Source organism: Manis javanica, chromosome 16 (genome assembly GCF_040802235.1).
Source record: "Manis javanica isolate MJ-LG chromosome 16, MJ_LKY, whole genome shotgun sequence".
NCBI classification, from domain to species: Eukaryota; Metazoa; Chordata; class Mammalia; order Pholidota; family Manidae; genus Manis; species Manis javanica.
The window spans coordinates 37,964,548-37,980,560 of NC_133171.1; the positions used below are offsets into that span (position 1 = coordinate 37,964,548).

The 16,013-nt window shown below is 52.6% G+C and overlaps 1 protein-coding gene across 4 annotated transcripts in view; it reads left to right on the plus strand.

The window, feature by feature from the left end:
* The window catches only part of TRAM2 (translocation associated membrane protein 2), a 76,459-nt gene extending 61,054 nt beyond the window's left edge, over window positions 1–15,405 (plus strand). For 3 of the 4 annotated variants that reach the window (XM_073224648.1, XM_073224649.1, XM_073224650.1), the window contains exons 5-11: window positions 1,058–1,116; window positions 2,018–2,102; window positions 2,700–2,770; window positions 7,388–7,492; window positions 7,789–7,932; window positions 8,755–8,918; window positions 10,148–15,405. In XM_073224648.1, coding sequence (XP_073080749.1) covers window positions 1,058–1,116; window positions 2,018–2,102; window positions 2,700–2,770; window positions 7,388–7,492; window positions 7,789–7,932; window positions 8,755–8,918; window positions 10,148–10,221 — 702 coding nt within the window. In that variant the 3' untranslated portion in view covers window positions 10,222–15,405. The remainder of the gene's footprint in view (window positions 1–1,057; window positions 1,117–2,017; window positions 2,103–2,699; window positions 2,771–7,387; window positions 7,493–7,788; window positions 7,933–8,754; window positions 8,919–10,147) is intronic. The other variant, XM_073224651.1, reaches the window with a different exon arrangement.
* The last annotated feature ends 608 nt before the right edge of the window (window positions 15,406–16,013 follow it).

Consider the following 16,013-nt stretch of genomic DNA (forward strand, 5'->3'; position numbering starts at 1 on the left):
GCATAATCTTTCTGTTTTCATCCTGTGCCCAGGGTGAGCAGACTTCACCTCCCTGGGTTGGTCATCAGAGTCGTCCGAGTCTGCCTTCTGAGGCTGCAGCCCTTCAGGGGTCCTGGTGCTATACAAGGGGCCCAGGTCCCACCGGTCAGGGCTCCACTCTCTGTTCCCACATGGTGTGAGCATCCGGGCCCCAGGACAGGCACCTCGTGGGCTGCCACAGTCTTGGCCCATTGCTCTGTCTCTCAGCTTCCCTTCCTTTGGGATTCTAGCACTTTCCCTTTCTTACTGTGAGCCCAGCTTTGCAGGTAAAAGGATATTTGTTAGATTTCATTAGCATTTCTAGATGTCCCTCGATGGGAGAGCTTTGGGGTTACCTTCCCCCCTCTGCAAGAGGCCCTGGGCCATACGCTAGAGATGGGAGGGGCACTGGAGACCCCAGCGTGAAGGAACTTGCAGAATAGCGGGGGCAGTTGGCAGTCATGCTGCTCTGGTAAGTGTCCCACTGCCGAGGCCAATGGAGTGGGGCCTTGTGGCGAGACCCGTGGGGTCCTGCCCCTCTTTATTCATGGTGATGTGCAGAGCAAACTAGGCCTCCCGTTTTTCCGGTGGATTCCAGAGTCCATGTGCTTACTCATTCTACGAGCATTTCTTGAGTGCCTGCATGCCAGGCCTAATACTAGGCACTGGCACATCTACATAAACCTTCACATTTTCCTCAAACAGTAACTTTAGGGAGGTATTTTTATCCTCATTTTACAGATGAGCCAAGGGAAGCTCTTAGCGCAGCTCACTTGCCCAGAGGATGCAGCTAGTGAGTGTCATTCCCACATGCAGACACAGGGCCTCTGACCTCGGCGCAGAGCTCCGCCTGCCATGTCACAGCTCTGTGCCAGTAAAGGAACCACCCAGAGCCAGGGGTCCTGCGCAGAGGGGAGGGGCCTTCGTCTTCACGTTTCCTCTCCGTCCGGTGTCTGGCAGCTGGGGATGGGGGTGTGCCCAGGGCCCCAGCGGGTCTCACCCCACATCTCTAATTGCTGCCTCTTCTCACCCACTACAGGAAGGGTATTTAACAAACCCAAGAAGCCTCTGGGAAGACTACCCCCATGTGTACCTCCCGTGAGTATTCTCGTGAGCCGGTGACCAGGGACAGCACACAGCTCTGCTGGCTTCCTCACTTCAGAGTGTGGCCAGAACACCGTGGGGCCAGCCGGCATGAAGGGCAGTTAGCCCTGAACCTATTAGGGCGTAGTACTGTGGGAGACAGGCTTGTCTGGGAGCTGCTTCCTCCACGGTGCTGCCTGGAGGACCCCCAAATGAAATGTCATCTGTGCTAGCCCCTGCTGCTTAGACGGCTCAGGCTGCTGTAGCAAAAATACCACGACCCGCTGGCTTGTGAACAACAGAAATCCAGACTCTGTGGCAGGTGCCTAAACCGTTTGACACAGAGGCAGAAGTAGCGCGTTCCATGAAGTGCTCCAGGCTTTGCCCCTTCTGGCCGCCCCCAGGTCGCCCTCCCTTCCTGCCTCGGCTGGCTGGGCTCCTTCAGAGGCCGCCGCTGCCTCCTGCCCTGTGCCCGGGGCACCTCCCTCAGGAGACCCTGCTCTGCCTTCCCTAAGACCCTGTGAATGGCAGCAACAAAGGCCGGCCAGCTGAGGGAAGGCCTCCCTCCGCTCCACAGATACACTCATTCCTCAGTGTGTTCATGCTGCCATCTTCCGCACACAACACTCCTGACCCAGCACCACGCCCAGCCATGGCTGCTCCGGGCTGAAGAGCCCCTCTCCTTTGCCCTCTTTTCATCATTTTTGTTTATTTCTGTGGACTTTCTGTGTCTCAAATGTCCTGCTCTTGTCTGTGGAGCAGGGTCCCCAGGCTGCTTGCCCACCGACTGCCCTCCCTTGCTCGTGGACCTGCTGCCCCTCACACGGTCCCAGCCCCCCTTTCCCTCCCGGGCTCCACAGGCCCTGCAGGGACATCCTTCTCCAGACCCCCGTGTGACTCACTCCCTTGTCTCCAGCTTCCAGGTGAAGTTTTTCTACCTGTGCCAGCTGGCCTACTGGCTGCACGCGCTTCCCGAGCTGTACTTCCAGAAGGTACGGAAGGTGAGTACTCGCTTCCCCCTCCTGAAGCCGTTTGCCCTCCCCTCCCCTCCTATTCCCAGCCCACCTTCCCGTCCTTGAGCACAGAATGTTGGGTGATGGGGACATGCGGGCAGGCTGAGGAAAATGCTGAGTTGGCCCCTGTCCACATCCCCACAAAGACTCTGTAAGAGGAGGCCCCAGTGTCAGTCTTTTGTCTGCCTCCCACCCTGGATGTGCGGCTTTGGGGGAAATAGAATTCTCATCTTTGGATAGCAGATGGGGAGGATTTCCCCTTTCCCATAGTCTTTTTTTTTTTTCCACAGCTTCATGCTGAATTATTTCCGAAGCCCTGTTCCCCAGTCCCTGTCTCTTCTTTCTCAACACAACCCACCCTCTGACTGTAGACTTGGAGCTGCTGCCTTGTCCTCGGGCTTTTCAGCAGCAGCCTGATGCACAGGGCCTCTAGCCTGCAGGACTGTGTGCGTTAAAGCATCTCAGCCTGGTGCCTTCCAGAGGGGAGGTGGCCTGGCTCCCCATTGTCCCTCTGCACCTCCCCTCCATTCCTGCCTCGTCAGGTAGGGAAGGGGCACATTGACTGTCTGCTTCTCTTGTTGGCAGGAGGAAATTCCCCGCCAGCTCCTGTACATTTGCCTGTACCTGGTCCACATCGCTGGAGCATACCTCTTAAAGTGCGTGAGACCCCAGCGCCAGCCAGATTTCCCTGCCGTTTCATGTCCCTGCATCTCTCCACACATTCATTTAATTAGGGGCATTTATTAGATGCCTTTTGTGTGTCGAGCCCATGCTAAGACCTAGGAATACAAAAAATGACTAATGAATGATTCCTTTATTTTTAGTGGTTGGTTTTTGGCCTGGTAGGAAAGACAGTTATGGACAGAGATCAAAAACAGTTTAGAGTGTAATATCTACCATGATAGGTAATATCTGCCCTGGTTGCCCGGAGGGCGGCTACCTCAACCCAAGCCAGAGCCGGGGAAGGCTTCCCAAGGATGCTAGCATTTGCACTGTGGCTTTGCAGGTGAAGGCAGTCTGAAGCTGGGCTCCTGCCTCAGGCATCCCCTGGCAGGCGCTGCCCAAGCTCGGCACCCTGGAATCCCCTTCCCTTTGATTTGTAGTGAAACTGCAGAGTATTCAGTGCCTGGTTGTTCAGAAGCCGAGAGAGTTGCCATAGCATTTGTCTCGAGTGCCTCTCTCAGGAAAAGAGGTGTATTGATGAATAGCATATGTCATTGCTAATTTGGACTTTTCTTGAGATTTCTCCATGCACTTTCTTCAAAGCAACCTGTACTTTTTCTGCGCCGGCGTTTTGAGAATTTGGGGTGTACACCTTTCTGTTCCGGTGCCCGGAGGGCCTAGGGCCTCACCATAGGCATCCTGTGAGGGTGACTGACCTGGGGTGTCAGCACCAGGAGGAAGGCAGCCCTGAGACCTGCTCTCCTGTCTCTGAAGGCCAGGAGCCGCACCAGCTCGTGCGCAGCTGTTCGAGAGGCAAGGGCCGTGTGGTGGGGCGGGCCTATTAGGGAAGCCAGGCGGTGGCCGCCCAGCAGGTGTGACGGGCCTAAGGCCCAAGGCAGGAATGCGCAGGTGGGACCATGTAGAAGGAGAGCTTCCCACTGCTCTTGGTCCCTCTCTGTATCATCCCTTCTTCCTCTCAAAGATGTGAGATGGCTTAAGATCCATTTTCCCCACATCTGATGAGTCCAGGGAAAGAGCAGGGCAGGCATCTGACCCTGTCTGGGCTGAGTCTTGGGAAGTCTAGTTTTGGAATGAGACCAGAGCTTAGAGAGCAGGAAGCAGGAGATCCTCCCAAATCCACCCATCCCGTCCCCGCAAGGACGGCACCATTTCAAGGTGGCAGCGCTTCTCTCTGCCCATTTAGGGACCATGACCTCCTTTCCCCTCCACCCTCATTCCAGTTTTCAGACGTGAGTGTGGGGAAAAGAGAGATTCTCAACTGCAGGATTTTCCAAGGAAGACACACCTTTGAAATGCCAAACAGTGTGGGGTCTGGCTGTGGTGGAGAGCTTGGCTTTGGGAGGTCTTCGCTCACGTGCCACATACCTGAGCCTCTCTGTGGGTGGTCAGGAGCACTGTTACATCTGCGTGAAGGCAGACAAGGCCCTCTCTCCTGGGGCACCTGTCCTAGCATGAGGCAGAGCATAAGTAAGGGAATAAATAGTGGTAAGTGCAGCGAAGAAAATAATAAAGGCAGGGTAATATAATGGAGGCTTGTCTGCTTGGCGCATTTATTGTGGTGAGGGAAGACCTCTCTGAGGGGGTGACTCAGGTCTTAGCATGAATGACAAGAGCCAGGTACATGGAGAGCTGGGGGCTTAGCTGTGTAGGCAGAGGGAAACAGCAGGTGCAAAGTCCCTGAGGTGGGAGTGGGTCCCAGCGTGGCTGGAGTGAAGAAAATAAGGTTTGAGATGAGGTCATGAGCAAAATCACATTGCCTTTCTAGGCCGTGGGACATCGGGTAGTTTCCACATCATTCTCCTGACCATTCGCAGGATCCAGTGACTATCCTGACTGATTCTGCCCTTCCGTGGTCTCACAGGGTCAATCAGCCAGGTTCTTATTTATCACTTCCCAAGGAAATGCGCTCACAATATCTCATTGACTTCCTCACATTCTGCATGTTCAGCAAGATTTGTAATTTCACTCTGCAGTCTTTTTTGTATTTATTTGAACTACCACTGACCATCTGTAACAGACTGCCTCAGAAAGTCAGTGACTGCGTCAAGCCTGGAAGTGAGCAGAGGGGGATGTCTCAGTAGATGTTAATTTGTAAAGAGGTTACTCTGAGTTTCACTTCTTAGCTTTGAAAACTCAGATAGTGGGAATCCCTCATATTTCTTTTTTTTTTTTTTGGTATCATTAACATGCAATCACATGAACAACATTGTGGTTACTAGATTCCCCCAATTATCAAGTCCCTACCACATACCCCATTACAGTTACTGTCCATCAGTGTAGTAAGATGTTATAGAGTCACTACTTGTCTTTTCTGTGCTATACTGCCTTCCCCATGTCCCCCTCTGCCACATTATGTGTGCTAATTGTAATGCCCCTTATTCCCCTTCTCCCTCTCTTCCCACCCACCCTCCCCAGTCCCTTTCCCTTTGGCAACTGTTAGTCCATTCTTGGGTTCTGTGAGTCTGCTGCTGTTTTGTTCCTTCAGTTTTTGCTTTGTTCTTATGCTCTACAGATGAGTGAAATCATTTGGTACTTGTCTTTCTCTGCCTGGCTTATTTCACTGAGCATAATACCCTCCAGCTCCATCCATGTTGTTGCAGATGGTAGGATTTGTTTCTTCTTATGGCTGAATAATACTCCATTGTGTATATGTACCACATCTTCTTTATCCATTCATCTACTGATGGACACTTAGGTTGCTTCCATTTCTTGGTTATTGTAAATAGTGCTGTGATAAACATAGGGGTGCATCTGTCTTTTTGAGACTGGGATCCTTCTTTCTTAGGGTAAATTCCTAGGAGTGTAATTCCTGGGTCAAATGGTATTTCTGTTTTTAGTTTTTTGAAGAACCTCCATACTGCTTTCCACAATGGTTGAACTAGTTTACATTCCCACCAGCAGTGTAGGCAGGTTCCCCTTTCTCTGCGTTCTCACTAGCATTTGTTGTTCCTAGTCTTTTCTATGTTGGCCATCCTACCTGGTGTGAGGTGATATCTCATTGTGGTTTTAATTTGCGTTTCCCTGATAATTAGCGATGTGGAGCCTCTTTTCATGTGCCTGTTGGCCATCTGAATTTCTTCTTTGAAGAAGTGTCTGTTCATATCCTCTGCCCATTTTTTAATAGGGTTATTTGCTTTTTGAGTATTGAGGCATGTGAATTCTTTATATATTTTGGATGTCAACCCCTTGTTGGTTATGTCATTTACAAATATATTCTCCCATACTGTAGGCTGCCTTTTTGTTCTGCTGGTGGTGTCTTTTGCTGTACAGAAGCTTTTTAGCTTGATGTAGTCCCAATTGTTCATTTTTTATTTTGTTTCCCTTGCCCAAGGAGATGCGTTCAGGAAAAAGTTGCTCATGTTTATATTCAAGAGATTTTTGCCTATGTTTTCTTCTAAGAGTTTTATGGTTTCATGACTTACATTCAGGTCTTTGATCCATTTTGAGTTTACTTTTGTGTATGGGGTTAGACAGTGATCCAGTTTCATTCTCTTACATGTAGCTGTCCAGTTTTGCCAACACCAGTTGTTGAAGAGGCTGTCATTTCCCCATTATATATCCATGGCTCCTTTATTGTATATTAATTGACCATATATGCTTGGGTTAATATCTGGACTCTCTATTCTGTTCCACTGGTCTATGGGCCTGTTCTTGTGCCAGTACCAAATTGTCTTGATTACTGTGGCTTTGTAGTAAAGCTTGAAGTCAAGGAGCGTAACCCCTCCCACTTTATTCATCCTTCTCAGGACTGTTTTAGCTATTCAGGGCCTTTTGTGGTTCCATACGAATTTTAAAACTATTTGCTCTAGTTCGTTGAAGAATGCTATTGGAATTTTGATAGGGATCACATTGAATCTGTAGATTGCTTTAGGCAGGATGGCCATTTTGACAATATTAATTCTTCCTATCCTGAGCACAGGATGTGTTTCCATTTCTTGGTATCTTCTTTAATTTCTCTTGGTGTCTTGTAGTTTTCAGAATATAGGTCTTTCACTTCCTTCATTAGGTTTATTCCTAGGTGTTTATTCTTTTTGATGCAATTGTGAATAGAATTGTTTTTCTGATTTCTCTTTCTGCCTGTTCATCATTAGTGTATAGGAATGCAACAGATTTCTGTGTATTAATTTTGCATCCTGCAACTTTGCTGAATTCAGATATTAGATCTAGTAGTTTTGGAGTGGATTCTGTAGGATTTTTTATGTACAATATCATGTCATCTGCAAACAGTGACAGTTTAGCTTCTTCCTTGACAATCTGGATACCTTTTATTTCTTTGTGTTGTCTGATGGGAATCCCTCATATTTCTACATGCAAAGCATAGCAGCTTGTTCTGAGTACCTTTTATGTGCTCAGTTGCAGGCCAGGTGACAAGTGCTGTGAACAGCCTAAGCCAGTTCCCTAGGGGAGCAGATAGGGGCAGGACGGCGGAAAGGCCAGGGTGTTCAGTATGAGGAAACATTCTTAAAGGTGTGACAGCAGAAGTGACTCCTCTAGGACGAGGCAGGCTGGCCAGGGAAAGTGAGAGCGCCCCTTGCCTCTGCTCTCTGCGGCGTCTTGGGGGGATGCGAGGTGCGTCTGTCTCTCCCCAGCTTGAGCCGCCTGGGCCTCATCTTGCTGCTCCTGCAATACTCAACCGAGCTCCTCTTCTACACGGCTCGACTCTTCTACTTTGCAGACGAGAACAACGAGAAGCTGTAAGTGGTGCTGCTGGGAGGCTGGCCTGCTCAGAGGAGCAGAGGGCGGGGGCCTTCCATGCGGCCTGGCCAGTGCAAGGTCCTGCCCTGGGTATAAACTGCCCCGTTCCCTGCAGGCAGCCAACACCCTGAGGTTGTTTTTTCCCTGGAGCATCTTATTCTAGATATCTCATCCCCCAGATACCCTACTCGGCCACCCTCAAGCCTTCTTCCCACTTGGGGTTGCTTCTGGAAAAGTGGATGAAAGTTGCCTCATGGACCCTGAAGGCTGATGCCCCCTCTGCCCTTGTGGTTAGGTTTAATGCCTGGGCTGCTGTCTTTGGGGTCACCCGGCTCTTCATCCTCACCCTCGCTGTGCTGGCTGTTGGCTTTGGACTTTCTCACGTGGAAAACCAGGCGTTCGACCCAGAAAAAGGAAACTTCAATACCTTACTTTTCAGGTGAGTTGGGTAGAAGCCCAAGGCGGTGAATCAGGGCTCCCCGAGTGCTGCCACGAGCATCCTGAACTGGGCACAACTTCTGCAGCAGACCGCAGTGCCCCCCACACATTGATGCAGAGCCGGGGGGCTCTAGACAGCAGGCCTGAGGGGAAGGAGATACTAGCCTGCTGCCTCGGCCCTCCCCAGCGGCCTGCTCGCCCTGCCTCTGGGACTCAGCGGACACGGATGGCCCACGCTCCTGTGTGGCGCCTCCTGGTGTAGGTCCCCTGCGACCTCCTAGTTGGCTGCTCCCACCTGTCTTGGACTCCGCGCAGCCTTGTTCTCACTGGCTCGGCCTCTGGTCTCCCACAGCGGCCCGAGGACAGGGAAGCCATTGTGCTGCCATGAGACCTTGGGCCTGGGAAGGATGTGTGATTTGTCCAGGGTTACTCAGCTTTTAAGTGGCACACTAGATGAGAAGCCACTCTTCTGAAATTATTTCTGCTATACCATAATTCAGGTCACTTGAATTCATCCACTGTGTATGGAGCTTATACGAGTTGTGTTTTGTACTGTGGATTCAAGAGAGGCAGGCAGCGCATCGCAGCCAGGCACAGGGCGGTGTGACGAGGCGGACTTGTCCGCTGCCTCCTCCTCCCCGTCTGGCTGGCCCCGAGTCTGTTGCCACCCCTCAAGTGCGCTAGAGCAGAGAGGGGCCCTGAGCCTGCACTCTTCCTGCTGGTGAGGGTGGCAGTTGGCTGCAGGGCTCCGACCCCCTCCGTTCCCCTGCCCCGGGCTAGAGGCACGAGCCCGGCCCTGAGCCTGCGCCTCCGCCCCCTGCAGGCTCTGTGTGCTGCTGCTCGTGTGTGCTGCCCAAGCCTGGCTCATGTGGCGCTTCATCCACTCCCAGCTGCGGCACTGGCGGGAGCACTGGAATGAGCAGAGTGCCAAGCGGAGAGCCCCAGTTGCCCCCAGACTACCAGCCCGGCTCCTCAAGAGGGACTCTGGTGAGTTCCGGGGCCCACAGGCAGGCTGGGTAGGGAGGAACCAGGTCTCAGTTCCTTGGGTTCTACCCAGACCAGTCCTGCAGCTCCTCCGTCCTGACTCCTGCTGGGGCCTGACTGGCACGTGGCTGGGTGTGGGCTAGGGATAGACTGCGGGTGTGGCTATCCCTGACGACGGGGAGCCGTCCTGGCCACACAGGCAGGGCAGTGGCTGGGTGGAGAGCTCTGGCAGGAAGCATATCCTCGGGGCGGCTCCTGGACCTCAGCCAAGGTCTGCTGCCTGTTCTCCGTGTGTCACAACAGCTCTGTCCTCGCCCGCCCTCTTGCCCCACATCTCTGCCTGCCCCTGTCTCACAGGTTGCTGGCCCTTCCTCTGTCTTCAGGAGTGACTCCAGCTGACAGTGCTGGGTGGGCAGCAGGAGGGGAACACCCAGTTCTCCTTTGGTGCCTGCCGTGCTCTAGTAGCCACCTGTCACCACCCCGGGTCTCAAGACACTGCCAGTCCTGCACTTTCTGTCCAGCCTGGGGGCCTGTCTGCACGAGGATTTGTTTTCTGACTCACCTCCCTTGCTCCAGGTGTGGCCTGCTTGGCAAGGGCTCATATGTGTTAGAACCAGACACGTGCGTGGCCGCATGTGCCGAGGAGTCAGGCCTGGCAGCAGCAGGAAGGGGGAGCATGAGGCTGCAGCCATATTTGCCTCTTTAATTTTGAACAAACACGTGGAGGTGTCTTTAACAAGGATAAAAAAAAAGCAGATTTTCTGCCCGAGGAGTGTCAGGCATCTGTGTAAGGACTTGTCCCTACAGCCTCCCGACCTTCTCCCTTCTCCCTTCTGTTCTTGCCTTCCCTGGAAGTTGTTGCTGAAGGGGGGCTGGTGCCCTGCAGGGGGCTTCAGAGAAACTGAGGACACTATGGCAGCATGTCAGCGATTTCAGTGAGGATCTGGTCCCACCCTGAGCCCTGGGTGGGCAGGCCTCTGCCTATTCTGGGTCATGAGTGTCATCCCAGGCCGCTCCCGCTGAAGGACAGAGACCAGCCACCTCAGACGGAGCCACTGGTGGACACGGGGAAGGCAGGAGCCCCAGGGGCCGTCTGCCCTTCCAGCTGCTGTGGGAGGCTGCGCTCCCTCGGCTCACCCTGTGGGCGGCAGCAGGGCTGCGCCAGCACCCCCTCGCCTCCTGCTCCTGGCCAGCAGAAACGCCATGTCTGTCTGTCTCCCTTCACTTCCCAGGTTACCATGAAAATGGAGTGGTGAAAGCAGAGAATGGAACCTCCCCACGGACTAAGAAACTCAAATCTCCTTAAGGCCAAAGTGCTGAGAACAGGAGTCCCCCCATGGGGCCCACAGGGAGGCGGGGAGCCCAGGCCTCCATCACAGCCTCCCCTTCCTGCTTGTGACATCCCATCTCAGACAGCAGGAGCCTGTCTTTAAACGGGGCTTTGCTTTTCCTTATTTCTAGGCTTTCTCTTCTTATTCTTCCATAAACCATTCTCAATAAAACCAAAAATCTTTCTCTTTCTCTCCCTCAAGCCACCTCCTGTCCTGTCCTCACCTCTGTCGTGTTGGGTTTTCTAGATGCCCAGGTTCTCGTGGTTATCATTCAGCTTACTTCCCCTTTCTCTTCCTCCACGGCTGCTGCTTTCTTCTTTTACTTCTTGTACCATATTGTGCAGTTTCTCTGTGTCTGGTTTTTACACTGAGAGGGAATTAAAGTTGCAGTCCTGGCCATCCAACACCCAGCGTCCGGCCCCAGGACCTGTCAGAGTCTAGAAGCCTCGTGCCAAGGAGCCCTTGCCTGGGGCTCGTAGCAGGCCCCCCCGTGGTCCCGTGTGGATGGGCAAGAAGACGAGAGACCCGCCCCCTTGGATCATAATCTCCTAGGTGCTGACTAACTGATGAGATGTATGATTCCAACTTGGCATGCACCATCTCGAGGCCCGGCAGCAGCCCTGCCCGCTGTAAATGCCAAGGCGTTTGGCTTCGGGACTTCATGACTCGGCCCAGAAGGATGGTGTTAACTGTGTTGAGTCCCATGACTCAAGGCAGCTTATCAGTGGCTGGTCCTGGGTTGGAGACTGGCCTGCTCTTGCTCTGTTGGGGAAGTGCTGAAGGAGGACCAGTCTTCCCACTCTGGAGCACAGAGCAGAGGTCCTGAGCAGCAGGCTCTTCCGGAAAGGGAACAGCGACTGAGGTGCAGGGACGGTCGACCTAGGCCTTTCGTCAGCAGCGCCGACTGCAGTTGCTCTCCAGCCATTCACCAGCATTCAGAACCGATTCAACAGTCAACAGACCAGCCTGGCGTTTGCTGGCCCCAGTCCCCAGACAGAGGCAGCCTTGTCGGGGGCCAGCATAGCTCCCTGCAGGAACACCAGGCCCCCACCTGGGAGGGTCACCTGGGCCACTCCCCCACTGGCCACACTTGCTGAGTGTCCTTTGGAATTGTCATTGTCATCACTGATGTTTGTTGAGCACACCTACAGCGTGTTAGACTGTGGGAAACCAGGACTGTCTCAGTCACTCTGCTAGTTAGGTGCGCAGACACAGCTTTGCTGACTGGAGGATTCTGTCCCACCCCTCACGTATTCTTAACCCTCTCCTCCACCCAGAGGCAAGGCTTCCAGGTCCTGTGGTGCCTTGTAACGGGAGTTGGGCTTTCAGAGGTCCCCACAGGGGCTCCTGAGCTCTGTGCTGAGGGTGTGGGCACGGAAACATTAGGGTCCTTCGATGTGCTGGTCCTCTCTCTGACATCACCGTAGAAGCCCAACTTTGGATTATTATCCAGAAAGGGGGAAATGGGTATTTTCATCAAGGCAGCTCTCCTCTGGGTCATTTGCATCAGAGAGAAATTGTAATTTCCAGTGACAGAGGGGTTTGTTTCCTAACACCATTGCACACCCTCAGCTTTCTGTCCAGGATAAGGTTGCAGAAATGGGGAGAAGTGCCCTCAGCTTCTGAAAACCGTTTGGAGGTGGGACAGCATTTTTGAAAATATGCATTTCTCCCATCCTTCTCTGACATTTCTCTGGTTTGCAAAGCAGAATGTTGGTGAAAGGGTGGCTGGGTGTCAGCCAGACAGAGTTGATCCCAAAGCCCTGAGCCATTTCGGTCAGCATCCCTGCCGTGGCTCCAGTTGGGTCAGTGCCCCTACCTTGCCTGGTGACTGTTGATGAAGAGGGCGTTCAGTGCGGGGCCTCCATCCACCTTGCTACCCTTCTCTGTCCTCTGCAGGCTGTGTCCCGGACATCCAGCCCTGCTTCTGCGGGAGGCTGCTCCCCAGCAAGCCTGTGGGACTTGCGGGTCCCGCTGGCCAGGAAGGTGGGAGGGCAGCCTGCCTGCCAGTGTGACGGGTGTTCTAGGGGTTCGTTGCCAGCGACCACATGGCTTCATGTTCTCTAAGTCTCTTGCAAGCTGGCGCCGTGGGGTTCCCTGAGGTGGTGCCACCAGCCCAGTGGCCAGGCTGACTTTGGCTGTCCCTAGAGGACACGGTTGTTTAGTGATGAGAGTAAAACCCTTTCTGCTGTGTAGAAACCCCTGAGCCCACGAGTAAGGCTAACATCTCACCAGCTGGGCTTCAGGAACAATTTGAGGGGAGGGGCGGTGTGCTTTCTCACCCAACTGGCATCCCGGCACGTTTATTTCAGAGCAGAGCCAAGGCTCCGGCAAGCTGGCTCACGGCACGTTGCCAGAGGCAGAAAGCACTCCGTTCTACTTCATCCTGTGAGCTTGTTGGGTTGGCTCGTCCTGAAGTGGCCACCTTGGCTGTCTTCTTTGGTCTTAAACCCTCTCTCCTGTTCCCAAAGTGCCATGCTGTCTGTGAAGGTCCCCCCAGACACCTGCAAGTTCGAGAGGCCAGGTCAGCAGCGTCCCCCGAGAGCAGGAGAGCAGATGCTGATCTACCTCAGCCAGTGTCTCAACACGTCTGGCTCTGGTGTGGGGTAGCCCAGGGGATGGCAGTGTCAGGACAGGAGGGCCGTGCCCACGGGCGGGAGGTCCCCAGGCTACGCATTCCCTGCTGGAGTTCAGGAGGAGGAAGTTATTTTTACCACCCAGGCTCTGATGGCTGCACTATTATTAGGTTTCATGTGTTCCTCTTGGAGGTAGGGGAAGTTCTGGAGGAAAGGGGAGCAGGCTGGGCCCGGAGAGCCGCTTCTAGTCAGTTCTAACCATGTGTGTGTCTGGGCCACCAGATTGTTGCTGAGAGCCTTCTCCATTTCTGTCCCAAGGCTGAATTTACCAGTATTTCAGAAACCAAAATTCATCCGTATTTGGGCCTCCTTGGCAGATTCTCCTCTTGACTCGAATTCGTCGGACCCTGAAAGCCCTGCAGCCTGGGCTCGGTGTTCCAGGGTGTGTGCTGCTGGGTTTTCTCTGGAGGACCTTCTTCCCCAGTGCCCTCTGACCCTTGTTCTGTCCCTTCAGTGAGAAGCAGGGACAGAGTGCACCCCTCCCAGGATTTCCCAAACAGAAAATGCTAGTCCCCTGTGCCTTTCTACCTTTGACGTGGCTTGCCGCCCCCCACTGCTGGGGGATTTCCTTCACAGGCTTGACACAACTCCCTCCCCTGCCCCAGGCCTCAGTGTCACCAGTGAACCAACCTCCATTCCTGACCCCCGTGGGCGCGGTTCCTCCAGTGGAGGGCGCGCCCAGGGCCTGTGCGTCCCCTCCCACCGCCCTCTCAGCCCCCAGTCTGCTCCGCACGATGGAAAACTGGGCCATTGTCAGATCCCTCGAAAGCCAAAAGACTCCTTCCCTGGGCTGCGGCAGGCCCAGCAAGGAAGCCCATGCTAAGTTCTTACTCTTCACCCCAGTTCTCACTTGAATATTAAATCCAGAAGGCTGAAAAGACCATTCCTCCTCAGCTGCCTCACTTCTCCCCACTTGCTTTTCCCTGAGGTCAGAAAAGCACTTGACATTGAGACTTACTGGCTGCACGTGGCCTCTTGACTCAGCCACCCTTGAACTTTTGTCCCATGCAGATCCTCATACTTTTCGTGTAAGAAGTGCCTTACCTGTCATGTGGTCTCCTGGCCTTGACTTGGACTATACGGCTAGCCCACCCGCCTGGGCTCTAGAACCATTTGTCATGTGTAGCCAAGGACACCGGACCCCAATACAACACATGGAAAAGGGACACAGATAGTGACAGTTGCACCTCACTTGACTTGCTCCCCACCCCCATCGTGCTAGGGGCTGTGGTGCATTCTCTGCTTTGTTTCTGCTCTCTCCCTTGCTTCTCTCCCTTTCTGGCCCTCCTAGGGGCTGCGGAAGCCTGTGGGGGCCTCAGCGCAGGCTCCTGGTCTCCTGCTCACTAAGGGAGGTGCAAGGCCTGCAGGCACCCAGCCCCCGCACCTCTGCCAGTCCCTGCCCACCCCCCATGCTAAAAAGAAAGATACCCTTGCTGTGACCTCTTCCGATTTCATTTTGCTTCTCATTCAATCCAAAGTTTATGTGATAAAGGTGTTTACTTTTACTTCCAGTCTCAAGTGTTCAAACTCATGGTTACCTGTTTGACAGTGGGTCAGTTCGGCTGCTGCAGAACCGCGAGCTCCTACTTCAGTGTTACCTTGTGCTAGCAGCAGGCCCCCCAGCACCCCCATGCCTTGCCTGCCTGCCCTTTCCTTGCTCTTCCGGGTTGTGCAATAACCCTCCCAGCCGTGGTCTTTTCCACGGGCCTCACGGGCGGTTACAGCGCCCTGCAGCCGCGAAGGGAAGGGGCCCCCCGGGAGGGGTAGTCGTCGTCCCCTTCAGAAGAAGCGCTCACCACTTTCCCTTTGTTGCTGTCGTTTTCATGATCCTGGCTGGGGTTCTGTGGCCCTCAAGTAGAACATTGTAGCATCATTTTATAAGCCCATATAATTTTTAAAAATCTGTTGAAAGGAGAAAACCATCCTCATGATGGGGCATTAATACAAGTCAGTGTGAGAATTAAGACCCATTGTGATACCTGCACCCTCTACCTAAAAGCATTCTAGGGGTTTTTGTTCACGTGGACAGGAAGATTTTTCTGAGAATCACCATGCATGGACAGCGCTGTTCACCTGATGGGATCTAAGTACCCCCGTTTCCTTGGGTGCAGAGTGTTTATGTGATGAGACTGTAAACCTCATTTTCAGTTCCTCTTGTTTAATAAAAATCTGAAGGATGAGCTGAGGCTGCTGGTGCCCTGAGCAACTCATAATGCAAATGTGGACAAATTGTCTTTTTGTTTTTCTACTTTAGTTCATGTTATGGACCAAATTTCAACGAAGAACTCAAGGAAAATTTGTACCTGCCGTATTTATGCTTTCGTGTTAAAGAAAGGGTTATTTTTTTTGGGGGGGGGAGCTTTTTATTTTCAGTGAACTTTTTTCAAAATCCTTTTTCCACTGTTTCTGTCTGGTTTTAAAGCAAATTACAGTTTTGTATGGATTTTTTAAATGTACATTTTGAAACAAATGGTCAAATATTTTTGAAATAACTGAATAAAAGTCATAGAATTATCAGTCTAATTGTCTCTGGCTTAATTCCTTTTTAAAGTGGATGCTTCTAAAATGTAAACTACAAATGAAAATACATTTGCTTCTATTTGAATGAGTTGCACCAATTTTAGCTCCATTTCTAGCATTTTTCACTATGAATCATTGTATGTCTTTTAAGATATATTTGTGGTGGTCATATGAATTAGGAATTGGAATTAAGGATGGAGAACGTTAGTTATATTGAGTGCGGGGTAGTAATAAGCATTTTTTGAGAGATTTCTTGGCATGGAGCTTGAGAATAGGAGGCTCCACAGGGAAGCACATGGTGCCTGATGCCCACAGTATTATGGAGTCATTTGGCTAGGAAAAGGGATTTGGCTTTTGTGTAAAAGCTACCAAATCCGAAACTGTTGTTGAATGGAAAACAGCCAGGAACTAGCAATTACGTGGGCAGCGGGGGCTGCTGTCAGTTTGATGGCCTGCTACTACCTGCAGCTGTCTGCTGTGCCTTCCAGGACCGTCTCCGGAGAGCGTGGAAGGGCACAGCCACAGGTGACAGCCAAAGACACCCTCAGGGAGTGAGCAGCAAGCAGGAGATGCTTCCCTGAGGAGGAGGTGAGGGCATGAATGAAGGCCAG